Source organism: Macrotis lagotis, chromosome 1 (assembly GCF_037893015.1).
Source record: "Macrotis lagotis isolate mMagLag1 chromosome 1, bilby.v1.9.chrom.fasta, whole genome shotgun sequence".
In the NCBI taxonomy this organism is placed as follows: Eukaryota; Metazoa; Chordata; class Mammalia; order Peramelemorphia; family Peramelidae; genus Macrotis; species Macrotis lagotis.
The window spans coordinates 200040337-200052551 of NC_133658.1; the positions used below are offsets into that span (position 1 = coordinate 200040337).

Genomic DNA, 12215 nt, shown 5'->3' on the forward strand with positions numbered 1-12215 from the left:
CTGAATAACTACACCCAAAGAGTAATCCATAATAACTCAAAGTCAACTTGGAATGAGGAATCTTTTATTTTTATCAAACATTAGGAGAAAAAAAAGAATAGAAGTCATGTTTATCAAATTGCATTATCTTTTATATAGCTGACACACTGGATAACAGAATCAGGATTCAAAAAATCTCAGCAGGTTAGAATATTGGGTCAAATTTAATGATATTAAGTATCCATCAGAATAAGTATAAAGACATGCTTGAATTCAAAAATCAAATATAAGAATGTGAAATAGAAAGAGAAGAGTTTGTCCCCAAAACATTGAAGTTTAGTGGACTACGAACTCAATCTGAATTAATAGTGATATCGCATCTGTAAAAACTAAATTTCACTCTGGTTAGATCAAGTACTGGGTGCATTTCTGAGAATCACATTTTTTTTTGTTTTTTTGCAAGGCAAGGTAATTATTAAGTGTCTGAGACCAGATTTGAACCCAGGTACTCCTGACTCCAGGGCCGGTGCTCTATCCACTGCACCACCTAGCCGCCCCTTGAGAATCACATTTTGAAAACAATATTGATAAGATGAACTGCATTCACATGACAGTTATCAGGATGGTGAAGACCTTAAGAATATATATATGTAGGTTATTTAGGGATATATTTAGCCTGGAGAAGGAAAGACTGAGGAAGGAAACATGATAACTGTCTACAAATACTTGAGAGGAAAAAGGAGGGATTACACATATCTTGGATTTAGAGGGAAGTTATGGAGAAGCAGTATTAAACCATAAAGAAAATAGTCCTGACATAGTCATTTAAAAGTATGTGGGGTTACTGCCATAATTGGATTCTTCATCAAAAAGGTCTGAAAGCAAAGACTGGATAACTACATACTAGGTTACGTGGTAGAAAGAATTTTTGATTAGACATGTTTTAGAATAAATTATGAAGCACTGTGATTCTGTGAATGAATTATTAAATGAATGAATGAATAAATAAACAAATAAATGATAGATTTTATATTTATTTGCAGAGGTCATACAATCATACATTGGATGCCACAAAGAACCTTAGAGACAGTCTTTTCCAATTACCTCATTTTCATAGGGGAGAATAAGACTCAGAGAGGGAAAGTGACTTACCTGCCCTAGGCTACATAGCTAGTAAGTAGCACAGCAGTAGTAGAAATTTATTGTGGTAGTTTTGCTCTGTTATATAACATTCCTTTATTAAAAGTGTAGAGCATTGAGCATCCCACTGTGTCTAAACTGCTGCTTCCTGATAAATGAAATTTTCCTATAGTATCATCCCTGGGAAGAATAAAATCCCACAGCTCTGTCCCTAGGCTACTGTTCCCACCATTCTTGTTCATAAAAGGCCTGCATTGAGAGAAAATGCATTCTGAAGGATTAAATGGAGTTGGCTCAGTGGGTTCACAGTCTAAGGCAAACTAACACAAACCAAGGAAAAAAGATGAGGAAATTCACAAGATGTGGTGATCTTGAAGATTTAGTAGGATAGAGCCTGTATTGATGACCCCTCAAGCTTCCAAGACAAATTCTGAGAGGAAGAAAGTAGGCTAATAAAAGCACATTATGTTGCCAATCAAGGCACAAGTTCTAGTTTTTTGCCACTTTATTCATATATATATATATATATATATATATATGTATATATACATATACATATATGTATATATACATATATATATGTATATATACATATGTCATTGGGGCAAACCACAAATTCTATTACAAAATGGAAAAAAAAGTGACAACTCAACTTACCTAAGAAATTGTCTTGAGGAAAAGCAGGTTAAACAAATGCAAAATCAATTAGAAAATAGAAAAAATGGATTTATTCATTCACCAAACATTTCCCTATATATAGTAGGGAAAATACAAATTTAGTTAAGAAACAGTTCCACCCTCATTGGGGCTAATAATCCAGTAAGAGGATAGCTGAAATCAAAATTATATAGCATTTCCAAACAAAGTACCCAAAAGGGAAAATCATTTCTGAGAGAGAAGATAAGGAAAATCATTTCTGAGAGAGAAGATCAGGAAGACTACATGACAGAGGTAGAATTTAAAGAGGAAGTAGAAGGTTCAATTTGCCAAGAGACAGTTTCTTATAGGACTAAGAAAAAATCTTGGGATTTAAAACTGAAAGGGATATTAGAAGTCATTAGTTCATTGCCCTCATTTTACAAGGTTGTTCAAAAAGGTAAAGCGACTTGACCAAAGTCACATAGCTATTAAATAAGAGAGTTGGGATGTGAACCCAGATCTGGTGACTCTAAATTCAGTCCTTCAAATTGCAACTCCACCATACTGTTTCTGAAGAGAAAGGAACCTTTGAATCCATTTAGTTTCCTTATGAGGTAATTGAGATTCAGAGCAGTTATTTAATCAGTCTAAAGTCACAGAGAATTTTAATTTAATTCTAGTCTTCTGATTTCAAATCCATCAGTCTTTCCATTGAACCAAACTGTTTCTTTAGCAAAAGTAATTCAAGGAGTGAGCACAGTGGATATTGGAGTAGCAGGTGAGAAACCATATCATAATCTAGTTTGGGTTGAAATTTAATATGGGAGGGAAAGAGGGAATAGCATTTAAGTTCCTTCTCTGTACTAATATTTACAGATTTTACCTTATTTGATCCTCATAATAATCCTGTGGGAAGGAACTATTGTAATCTTTATTTTCAGTTGAAGAAACTGAGGCACAAAATTATTAAGTGACTTGCCCAGATCACATAGCTAGTCACACAGCTAGTAAATGTCTGAGGCAAGATTTGAACTCGGGTCTTCTTTACTCCAGGTCCAATATTTTATCCACTGTTCCACCTAAGTAACATGAAATTCTCCAGAAAGTAAATTGGATTAGTTCTATGTCTCTAAATTCCCTTATTTTGCAGATGTGGAAAATAAGCCTCCAGGGAAAGGAAGTGATTTGTATAAGGGCTTATGAAGAATAAATGGCAGAGTCAGGTTTTGATTACAAATATTGGAAGCAAATCCTGTCTCCTTTCTATTGTATTATGACAAACATGAAAGTAATTATCCTGAATGTCAATTTGACTTCACTATACTACCCAATATCTTGAACACTTTTCCCTTCTACGGCCTTTTTCCATTCCCTCCCCAAACTTTGCTTAACTAATGCTTTCCCCTTGTTCTTCTTTGACCCTACATGCCTAGTTCTCAGGCCTCCAAACATCCTACTTTTCCCCTGGGGTTCTTAATGCTCTGTTTTCATTCTTGGAAGCTTAATATGTGGTATAGTGCCTAGTGCATAATAAGTCATCAATAAACATTCTAACTTAGGAGTTAGATGGTACAGTGGGTTGGGTTCTAGACTTAATAAGAAAGATTTAATTCATATCCTGTCCTAGATACTCACTATATTTGTGATCCTGGGCAAATCACAAAACCTCTCTCATCCTCAGTTTGTCTAGCTGTAATATGGGGTTGTTGCGAGGATCAAATGAGAAAACATATGTACAGTAATTTAAAAGTCCTAAAGACCCATATAATGTTATTGAGAATGATTACTAACATTTCTTTAGCATTAGATACCAGTCACTTTACAATTATTTCTTGATTTGATTGTCATAACCACCCTGGGAGATAAAGAACTATTGTTATCTCCATTTTACTGATGAGGAAACTGAGGCAAAATGAGGTTAAGTGACTTGCCAAGGGGTCACATAGTTAGTGAGTATCTGAGTTCACATTCGAACTCAAGACTGGAGTCTTGGCATACAACCCACTTCATTCTGTTGTTTAACTGTTTCAGTAGTTTACAACTCTTCTTGACTCCATTTGAAGTTTTATTGGCAAAGATTTTGAAGTGGTTCTGCCCTTTCCTTCTCCAGTTCGTTTTATAGATGAGGAAACTGAGGCAAATAGGATTAAAAGACTTGCCCAGGATCCCACTGCTAGTAAGTGTCCTGAGGCCACATTTCAACTCAGATGTCTCTGACTCCAGGTCAGAAACACCACCCACTAAGCCTCCTAGTTGCCTCTCCACCCCCCCCCTTCACCATTTAGCCCTTCATTATTTTCAATATAGTTATCATGTAATATTCAGGAAGCCTAGGTTCAGACTCTTCTTGGGCTCTCATTTATAAACCAATCAATAACATTTATTAAGCACTTACTATAAATTTAATTCAAAAAAAAGAGATAAAAGGAATACTAGCTTACAATCTAATCAGGAAGCCAGTGGAAGCTATTACTATCTCTATAACTTCTCTAAGCCGTCGCACATCCATCATACACGTACTGCTACCACTAGCCTGTGCTCAACCTTAAGCTTGGTGGTGGAAAACCACGCATGCTCAGTAGTCAACTTCTGGCAGTAAAGCTTTACAGTTAAGTTGCCCTTTCGCTTCGAGCTAGCCAATCAAAGTCGAGAATGACAGTGATTGGCAGCAAAATAAACGACAGCCTGGATTTGGATTGGACCAAAAGACTTCGTGGGCGGGGTTGAAGGGGCCAGCTCCCCGGAAAGGTGCGGACTCCAGGCGCGGCGGCTCCCGGGTCTGCCCCGGAGCTATGTCCGGCGGCAAGCGGCAAGGTGAGGACGCGGCGAGTCGGCCGGACGGCCTCGGGAGAGGCGCCCCGTGCCCGGGCTGAGCGAGGCCGGCACTGCCCGCGCGGCTCCCCGGGAGGCCCCGGAGCGGGCCGGCTGCCTTTCCCGGCCCCCGGGCGAGGCTAGCGCGCGTCCTGGGCGCGGGTCGGGCCGGTGCGCAGCCCTCCTCACGCCTCATCCCGGCCCTCCCCTCCTTCTCCCGCATCGCTCCCCGCCACACCGTGACGTGAGTTATAGAACCAAGCCGTGGCAGCTGGGCCCCTCGGGTGGCAGCAGCCCCGAGGAGTGCCTTAGCCAGTCACCCCGGGCCGGCAGGGGCACGGGACCTGAGCTTGGCCCCTGCCCGCCGCCGCCCGCCGTCCTCCCTCCTCCGCGCCCAAGGCTCGGGTAACAAGCCTGTCAGCTGGACTGTGCCAGAGCCAAGCGGGCCGACTTAGAGGTTCTGACCTCCCCACCCGTCCAGGTCTCTAGGTGGGGGGTAAGAACGCTTGTCAGGTATGGGACGGCTTATTCCCGCGCAGACGCCCCCCAGGACTGCCTCCAAACTTCAAGATTCCGGGCTTCGGTCAGGACTTTCCTGAAGATAGCTTAGAGTGTCTGCATTCATTTGGAAATCAGGCTTTGCTTTGTATCACTAACAAAAATGTAAGAGGTCTCTTTTTTTTTTCACCCTCCCTTGGTTAAGGTTCAAACAACATATTCTATTTTTTGGTCATATGATCACTTTTTTAATATAGACAATTTCTGCCTTTTCTCTACCTTCCTAAGTATTTTGAGGAGCAGCTGCAGGTTAGGAACCTAATAAAACTTAAACCCAAGAAAGGAGGAGTATGTTTTTATTTAAAAATTACTTTGTCTTTCTGACCATGAAAAATAATAGCTATGAAATCCTGTTTCAAAAGTAGAAAGGAATCAATGAATGTGCTCTGCTCTGTTGAAATTGAAATGAGATCTTTTTGGGGGTGGAGTCACTCCCAAAATACTATTCCCTTTTTGACCCTTTTCATTTCATTGCTTTCCAATTCTGAGGAATTTTACAACTGAGTAAAGGATACTTTACTCATGCCAATAGTGATTATTCAGAAAAAGACCTGTGCATTCAACAAACTTTATTGGCCAGTGATGTAAAAGACATAAAATGGTTTCTTTCTTTGATAAAAATTACATTCTAATGGGAGAGCAGCTATGGGGTACAGTAGATAGAACACTGGCCTTGGAGTCAGGAGGATGGGAGTTTAAAACCAGCATCAGACATTTGACACTTAATAGCTGTGTGACCATGGGCAGGTCACTTAATCCTGATTTCCTCACTTTCAACTTGATTCTTATCTGGCCACTGGATCCAGATGACTCTGGAGCAGGAACTGAGACGGGTGACTTAGCACAGCATCCCCCTCATTCAAATCCTATTCATATAGTCTTCGAAAATGAAGGACAAACAGTATATTCTGTTGGGAAAAGGGAAGATAAAGGTTATTAGGATGGTAGAAGGTTGGAAGAGATGCAACTAATAAACAAAAAAGTAAATACAAAATAACTGAATGGAAAAAATAGAAGTGAAAAAAATTTCTCAAAAAAGAAATGACACAGCCCTATGTTGATCCTTAACAAAAAATAAGAATTCTGTGAGGTAGAGGTGAATATAAGGACAATAGAGAATATTACAGGCTTAGGGGGCAACCATGTGCAAAACTATGGAGATGAGTGATAAAATATTGAATTTAGAAATTAGAAAGTAAGCCATTTCATCTAGAAGTTAGAGTGCATAAAAGGCAATTATGTGAAATAAATCCAGTAAGGTAGGTGGGAGCCAAATTACAAATTGCTTTAAATGCCAAGCACAAGGAGTTATGTTTTAATATAAAAGGAGAAACTAAAAATACAGAATTCAATTCAGAGATTGCTGTAATAATTCAGACAAAAGGTGATGAGAATCTGAACTAAGATGGTGGCCATATGAGTTGGAGAAGAAAAATGTGAGATATGTTGTGGTGGTAAAACAGAATTTGCAGCTATTTTGAACACATGAAGGAGAAGGAAAGAGTCAAGATTGATTTCAAGTTTAGGAATCTGGGTGACTGGCCCACATAAAGCACAGTACTCCATCATTATTAGCATATTTTTGTCTTTATTTAGTTCTCTCAAAAAAAAAGAAACCTTTGATGAAAACTTGCTGGCTCTTGCAATCACCAAGCATCCTTTTGATAATATATTGTAAAGTTTTGCTTCATTTCTCACTAGCTGCTGTGCTTTCTTTTGCCCTTTCAAAGATTATGCTTCTTCCCTGGATGGACTCGTCATCAGAAATATCATGGATATTGCTTCAGCTTTCAACACCCTCTCAATACATTTAGTTGGCTTTGTTCTTTGATTGGAGGGAAATGAGGAAGGGGAAGGGAACAAGCTTTTACAAAGCAGCAGTACCAGGTTTTTACAGATATTATCTCTGTTTATTTTTCTAAAGTTTATACAGGTTTTCCCAATTTTTGCTGAAAGTGAAACCATTCCCCATTAGGAGGATATCGCCTTCATTTCCAAATTTTGACTATGAAAAGTCTATACAAATATAAGTATAGTTATAGAGCCTTTTCCTCTTTCTTTGATTTATTTGTAGTGTAGACCTAGTGATGGAATAGTGGCTGAGAGGATATGTACAGTTTAGTAACTTTCTAGACATTGTTTCAAATTGCTTTCCGAAAATGATAGTACAAATTCATAGTTCCTTCAACAGTGTAAGAGTGTGACCGATTTCCCTCTATGAGCCTTTTACAAAGTAATCAGTCAGAGGGTGGCTAGGTGTTGCAGTGGATAAAGCACCAGCCCTAGAGTCAGGAATACCTGGGTTCAAATCCGGTCTCAGACACTAGCTGTGTGGCCTTGGGCAAACCACTTAACCCCATTTGCCTTGCAAAACAAAAAAAAAAACCCAAAGTAATCAGCCAAATATTTGAGAATCTGCCATTTTAGATTAGAGGGCAGTTCGGAAAAGAGCTTCAGTCCTCTCCTTCTTGCCCCTTCCCCTCTCCACTCCCAAGCTCAACCTGAACAGAGGAGGATGTTTTGAACTTTGGTGAGTGAGTTGGAAGATTTGGTCTTTCATAGGGTTCCTAGCAGAGTCCCTGGAGTGTAGAGACTGATAACAAACAAACCACCAAGGAAAGGCAGTTCTGGAATCTACAATGAGCCCAGCAGACAGCAACTCCACACCAAAGGGGAGCTTCGTGGGGGCTTCTTGAAGGGGAGACAAGGACTTGGAGGGGCATTTTACCTCCTTTGCCAACTCATGTGTGGTAAGCTTGAGCTCCCTTTCCCTTGAAAGATTGTGTGTTTTTGGAAGAGTGCTCTGGTTTAGGCAGATGTTTTCTACCTAAACTCCCTTTGTTGGATATCAGCTGATAATTGCAGAGATCTATAAGCATTAACCATGTCCCCTGGACCCTCAGGGTCCCCTAAAAAGGTGAATGATAAGTCAAGCCTATCTAAGTGAGTGGGCTTAGGAGACTGATTCCAGAGTATGTGACAGAAGGACATCCTAAGCAAATTAAAAGGGTACCTCTTAGATCTGTGGCTAGGGAAGATCCTTCTTGACCAACCAAGATAGAGAGATTCACAGGAGGTAAAAGGGAAATTTTTTTTTGTTAGGTTTTACAAGACAAATGGGGTTAAGTGGCTTTCCCAAGGCCACACAGCTAGGTAATTTTAAGTGTCTGAGACCAGATTTGAACTCAGGTACTCCTGTCTCCAGGGCCGGTGCTCTATCTACTGCTCCACCTAGCCGCCCCCCAAAAGGGACAATTTTGATGTTGTAAATTTACAAAAAAAATTTTTGTATGAGCAAAAGCAATGCAACTAAAATTGGAAGAGAATCATGAAATTGGTGCGGTGTTGGGTTGGGGAACCTTTGTTGTAAGCTTCTATGATCATGATCTCTTCTAAGATATAAAGGTAATTGAGTCAAATATAAATTAAAGGATATAATAGGCAATTTTCAGAAGATTAAGTCCAAGATATCAAGTCATATGGAAAAATGTTCTAAATCGCTAATAATTAGGGAAATATAAATGAAAACATTTCTTAAATGGTGTAGAGCTCAGAACTGTGTTTTGACGAAGTTCATATCACAAAAAGGGCTCACTGTATTTTGCTCCTTGATTTCCTCCCAGTTCAAGACTTGGGACTGAGAATTCAAAGCTTGGGCAGAGTGCGGTAGACAGAACAGAAACAAAAAAGTTTATAACCTAATCAAACATATCCTTTGCAACATGGTTTCAAATTTTGCTTCTGCTGACCTTAAGGACTCTTAATTTGGCTATGGAAAGCAAAGTCATCATTCTAACTCAATTTCTTGCTTCTCATCCTCCTGACATTTGAATGTGATTATTAAGGCAGTTAGATGGCACAGTGGATAGAGCACCAGCCCTGGAGTCAGGAGGCTCTGAGTTCAAATGTGACTTTAGACACTTATTATAAAAAAAAAAATGACTATTGCCCCAAAGGATGAGTTCTTAGTCCTCTTCTTAATCTGTCTACTCTGACAATCTCATTCACTCCTTTTTTGTATATTTATTGGTCTTTTCTGTTTCATCACTATGGTATCCTATGACCTACCTCTCCCTGAGAGCCCTCCCATATGACAAATAATAATATTTTAGAGAAGAAAAATGAAAAAAGTGAGCTCAAATGATCACTATTTTGAGAAAGTTGAGAAATAAGTTCAGAGTGTAATACTTGTGTACCTCCTATCTTCATGAAGAGGCACATTGCAGTTATCTTCTTGTACTTCTTCATTTGAGTCCCATTTTATTTTTTTTTATAGTTTTATTACATTTACTTTTAATTATTTTGGTGGAGTTTTTTCTATTTAAATTGTAGTTATGGTATATATTGTATTCTTGGTTCTGCTTTGCATCAGTTCTGTCATAGATATTTTCATGAATCATCTCTGTATCTATCACATATGTCATTTTTTTACAGCACAGTAGTATTTCATTGCATTTATATATAGCAGTTTGTTCAGCCATTCCTAAATGATAGTAGTTTACTTTGTTTCCAGGTTTTAGCTATCACAAAAACTACTGCTATATGAGAACTTTTTTCCTTATTGATGACTTCATTGGAATACAAGCCCAGTAATGGAATCTCATGGTCAAAGGATATGAACATTTTAGTCACTTCATTTATTTAATTACAAATTGCTTCCCAAAATGGTTGAACCACTTTATAGCTCCATCAATAATGTATTGATGTGCCATTCTTCCCACATTCCTTCCAACATGAACCTTTGTCATTTTTTTAATTAACTTTTAACAAATTACAGGGAGTAAAATGAAACCTTTGGGTTGTTTTGATTTGCAGATCTCATATTAATAATTTAGAACATTTTCTCATTTGAGTATTTAGTAGTTCTTTAGGCAACTGTTTATATCATTTGTTCATTTATCTATTGGGAAATTGCTATTAATCTTACATATATTTATTAATTGTTTATATATCTAGAATGCCAAAACCCTTATCAGGGAAATTTGATAAAAAGATATCTTTTCCTATTTGATCACTTCCTTTCTTATCGTAGATGAATTAATGTTGTCTGTGCAGAGGCTCTTTATTTTCAAGTCATAGGAGAGCTCTTACTTAAGTTAATTTTGTTAATTGCCTCTGCCTCTTGTTTTTGTTAAGATTACATTTCTTACCCATAATTTTGTGATCTATTTTTATTTTAATGTTTTTGATAATATGATCTTCTTTAAAGTCATGATAGCATTTAGAATGGATTGTGATATGAGGTATTTTCTTAAGTTTAATTCCTGTAACATTGCTTTCCAGTTTTCTCAGTTATTTTTATCAAATACGGAGGTTTTCCCTATGTAACATATAGTTTCCATTTTGTCAAACACTAGGTTGTTGAATTCTATTAATTAATTCTATTAATTCTATTAATTCTGAATTTCCCTTGTCCTTTTTATTCTTTAACTGATACCAGATGAATTTAATGACTGCTTACAATAGTTTGAGGTCTGGAAGTGCTATTTTTCCTTTGTCCTTACTGTCTTTCATATTTTGCTTGATATTCTACATCTTTTATTTTTCCAAATAAATTTTATTATTTTATCAAGTTCTGTAGATTATCCTCTTTGTAATTGATGGTATGGCATTGACCTAACCATGAGTAATAAATAGTCCCTCAGCTGTTTAGGTTGTGCTTTCATTTTTTAAGGAGCACTTTGTAATTGAACTAATATGTCTATTGTGTGCTTTGGAAGATTAACCTCCAGATAGTTTATGTATTTTATGGTTATTTGGAATGAAAATTTTTTACATTATTGCTTTTAGTGTTTTATTATTGTATAGAAATGCTATTGATTTTGGAGAATTGATTTTGAAGCCTGCAACTTTGCTGAAGCTATTATCTCACTATCTTTGTTGATTCCCCAAGGTTTTCCCAGTAAATTATTATATCTTCAACATACCAGGATAGTTTTGTCTCCTCTTTATCTATATTTATTCATTTAATTCCTATCTCTTATCATGTTGCTATTGTTAGCATTTCTAGCACTCTTATGAAGTAATGGTGGGAAGAGTGGGTATCCTGCTTCACTCCTGTATTTATTGGGAAAGGTTCTATATTATTCCCATGCATATGATACTTGCTTTTGGTTTTAGATAGATATTTAAATGACATTAATAAAAAGTTCCTCTTTTTCTATACTTTTTAGGGTTTTTAGCATAAAAAGTGTTAGATTTTGTCAAAGCCTCTTCTCTATCTCTTGACATGATCACATGGTTTTAGATGTTAATTATATTGATTGTTTTCCTAATTTTGAACCATTCTTGCATCCCTGATATAAATCCCATTTGATCTTAGTGAATAATTAATTTCTTAGCTAAATTGCTACAATCTGTTTGTAAGATTTTGTTTAAATTTTTGAGTCAATGTTCATCACTGATATTGCCTATAATTCTTTTTTGTGTATTTTATCTTTCCCTTATCTTAGGACCATATGTGTCTCCTAAAAGGATTCTGGTATAGTTGTTTCTGAATTTTAAAAAATAATTTGTGAACTACCAAAATTAATGTAATAGGTTACTAGCTGTTCTTTAAAAATCTGATAGAAGTCTACCTTGAATCCATCAAATCGAGGAACTTTTTTCTTTGGTCTTTCCTTTACAACTATATCTATTTCCTTTTCTGATACTGGGCTTTTTAAAGATCTTTATCTATCTTATGTTATTATAGGTTGGGTATTTTATCTCCAACTCTAATATTTCTTTTGACCTCCAGACTCTAATCTCTTTCTTGATACAGGGCATTTTGACTTTGATATATTTAACATAACTTAAACCTTCTGTCTTTCTTAGTACCTACTCCAAATATCTACATAAATTAGGCAAATAAGATTTTGTTGTAATATTTTGTGATTATGAAGCAACATTATTGTTTTTTATTTATAATAATCACCTTGTAAATGAGCTATGAAGTATTTCCAATTTTAAAATGATACACTTTTGGTGTGTGTAAAATTTTATTTATTCTTATTTATGGTTGTTTTTCTCACATAATACAATTTAAATCCCAGGGAGACTGAGGAAAGATGTGCACACACATATCTGGAGTAGCAGACTTTTATCAA

At 36.9% G+C, this 12215-nt stretch overlaps 1 protein-coding gene across 7 annotated transcripts in view; it reads left to right on the forward strand.

Moving 5' to 3' along the window:
• Positions 1 to 4482: 4482 nt before the first annotated feature.
• Positions 4483 to 12215, forward strand: part of ERICH1 (glutamate rich 1) — a 77886-nt gene continuing 70153 nt past the window's right edge. For 2 of the 7 annotated variants that reach the window (XM_074209548.1, XM_074209552.1), the window contains exon 1: positions 4485 to 4572. Coding sequence is in view for 1 of the 7 variants with exons in the window: in XM_074209551.1 (XP_074065652.1) it covers positions 4551 to 4572 (22 nt within the window). In the remaining 6 variants the exon portion in view is untranslated. Of the gene's footprint in view, positions 4573 to 4625; positions 5233 to 7689; positions 7878 to 12215 lie in introns of those variants that run through there. The other 5 variants (XM_074209549.1, XM_074209553.1, XM_074209551.1 and 2 more) reach the window with 4 other exon arrangements.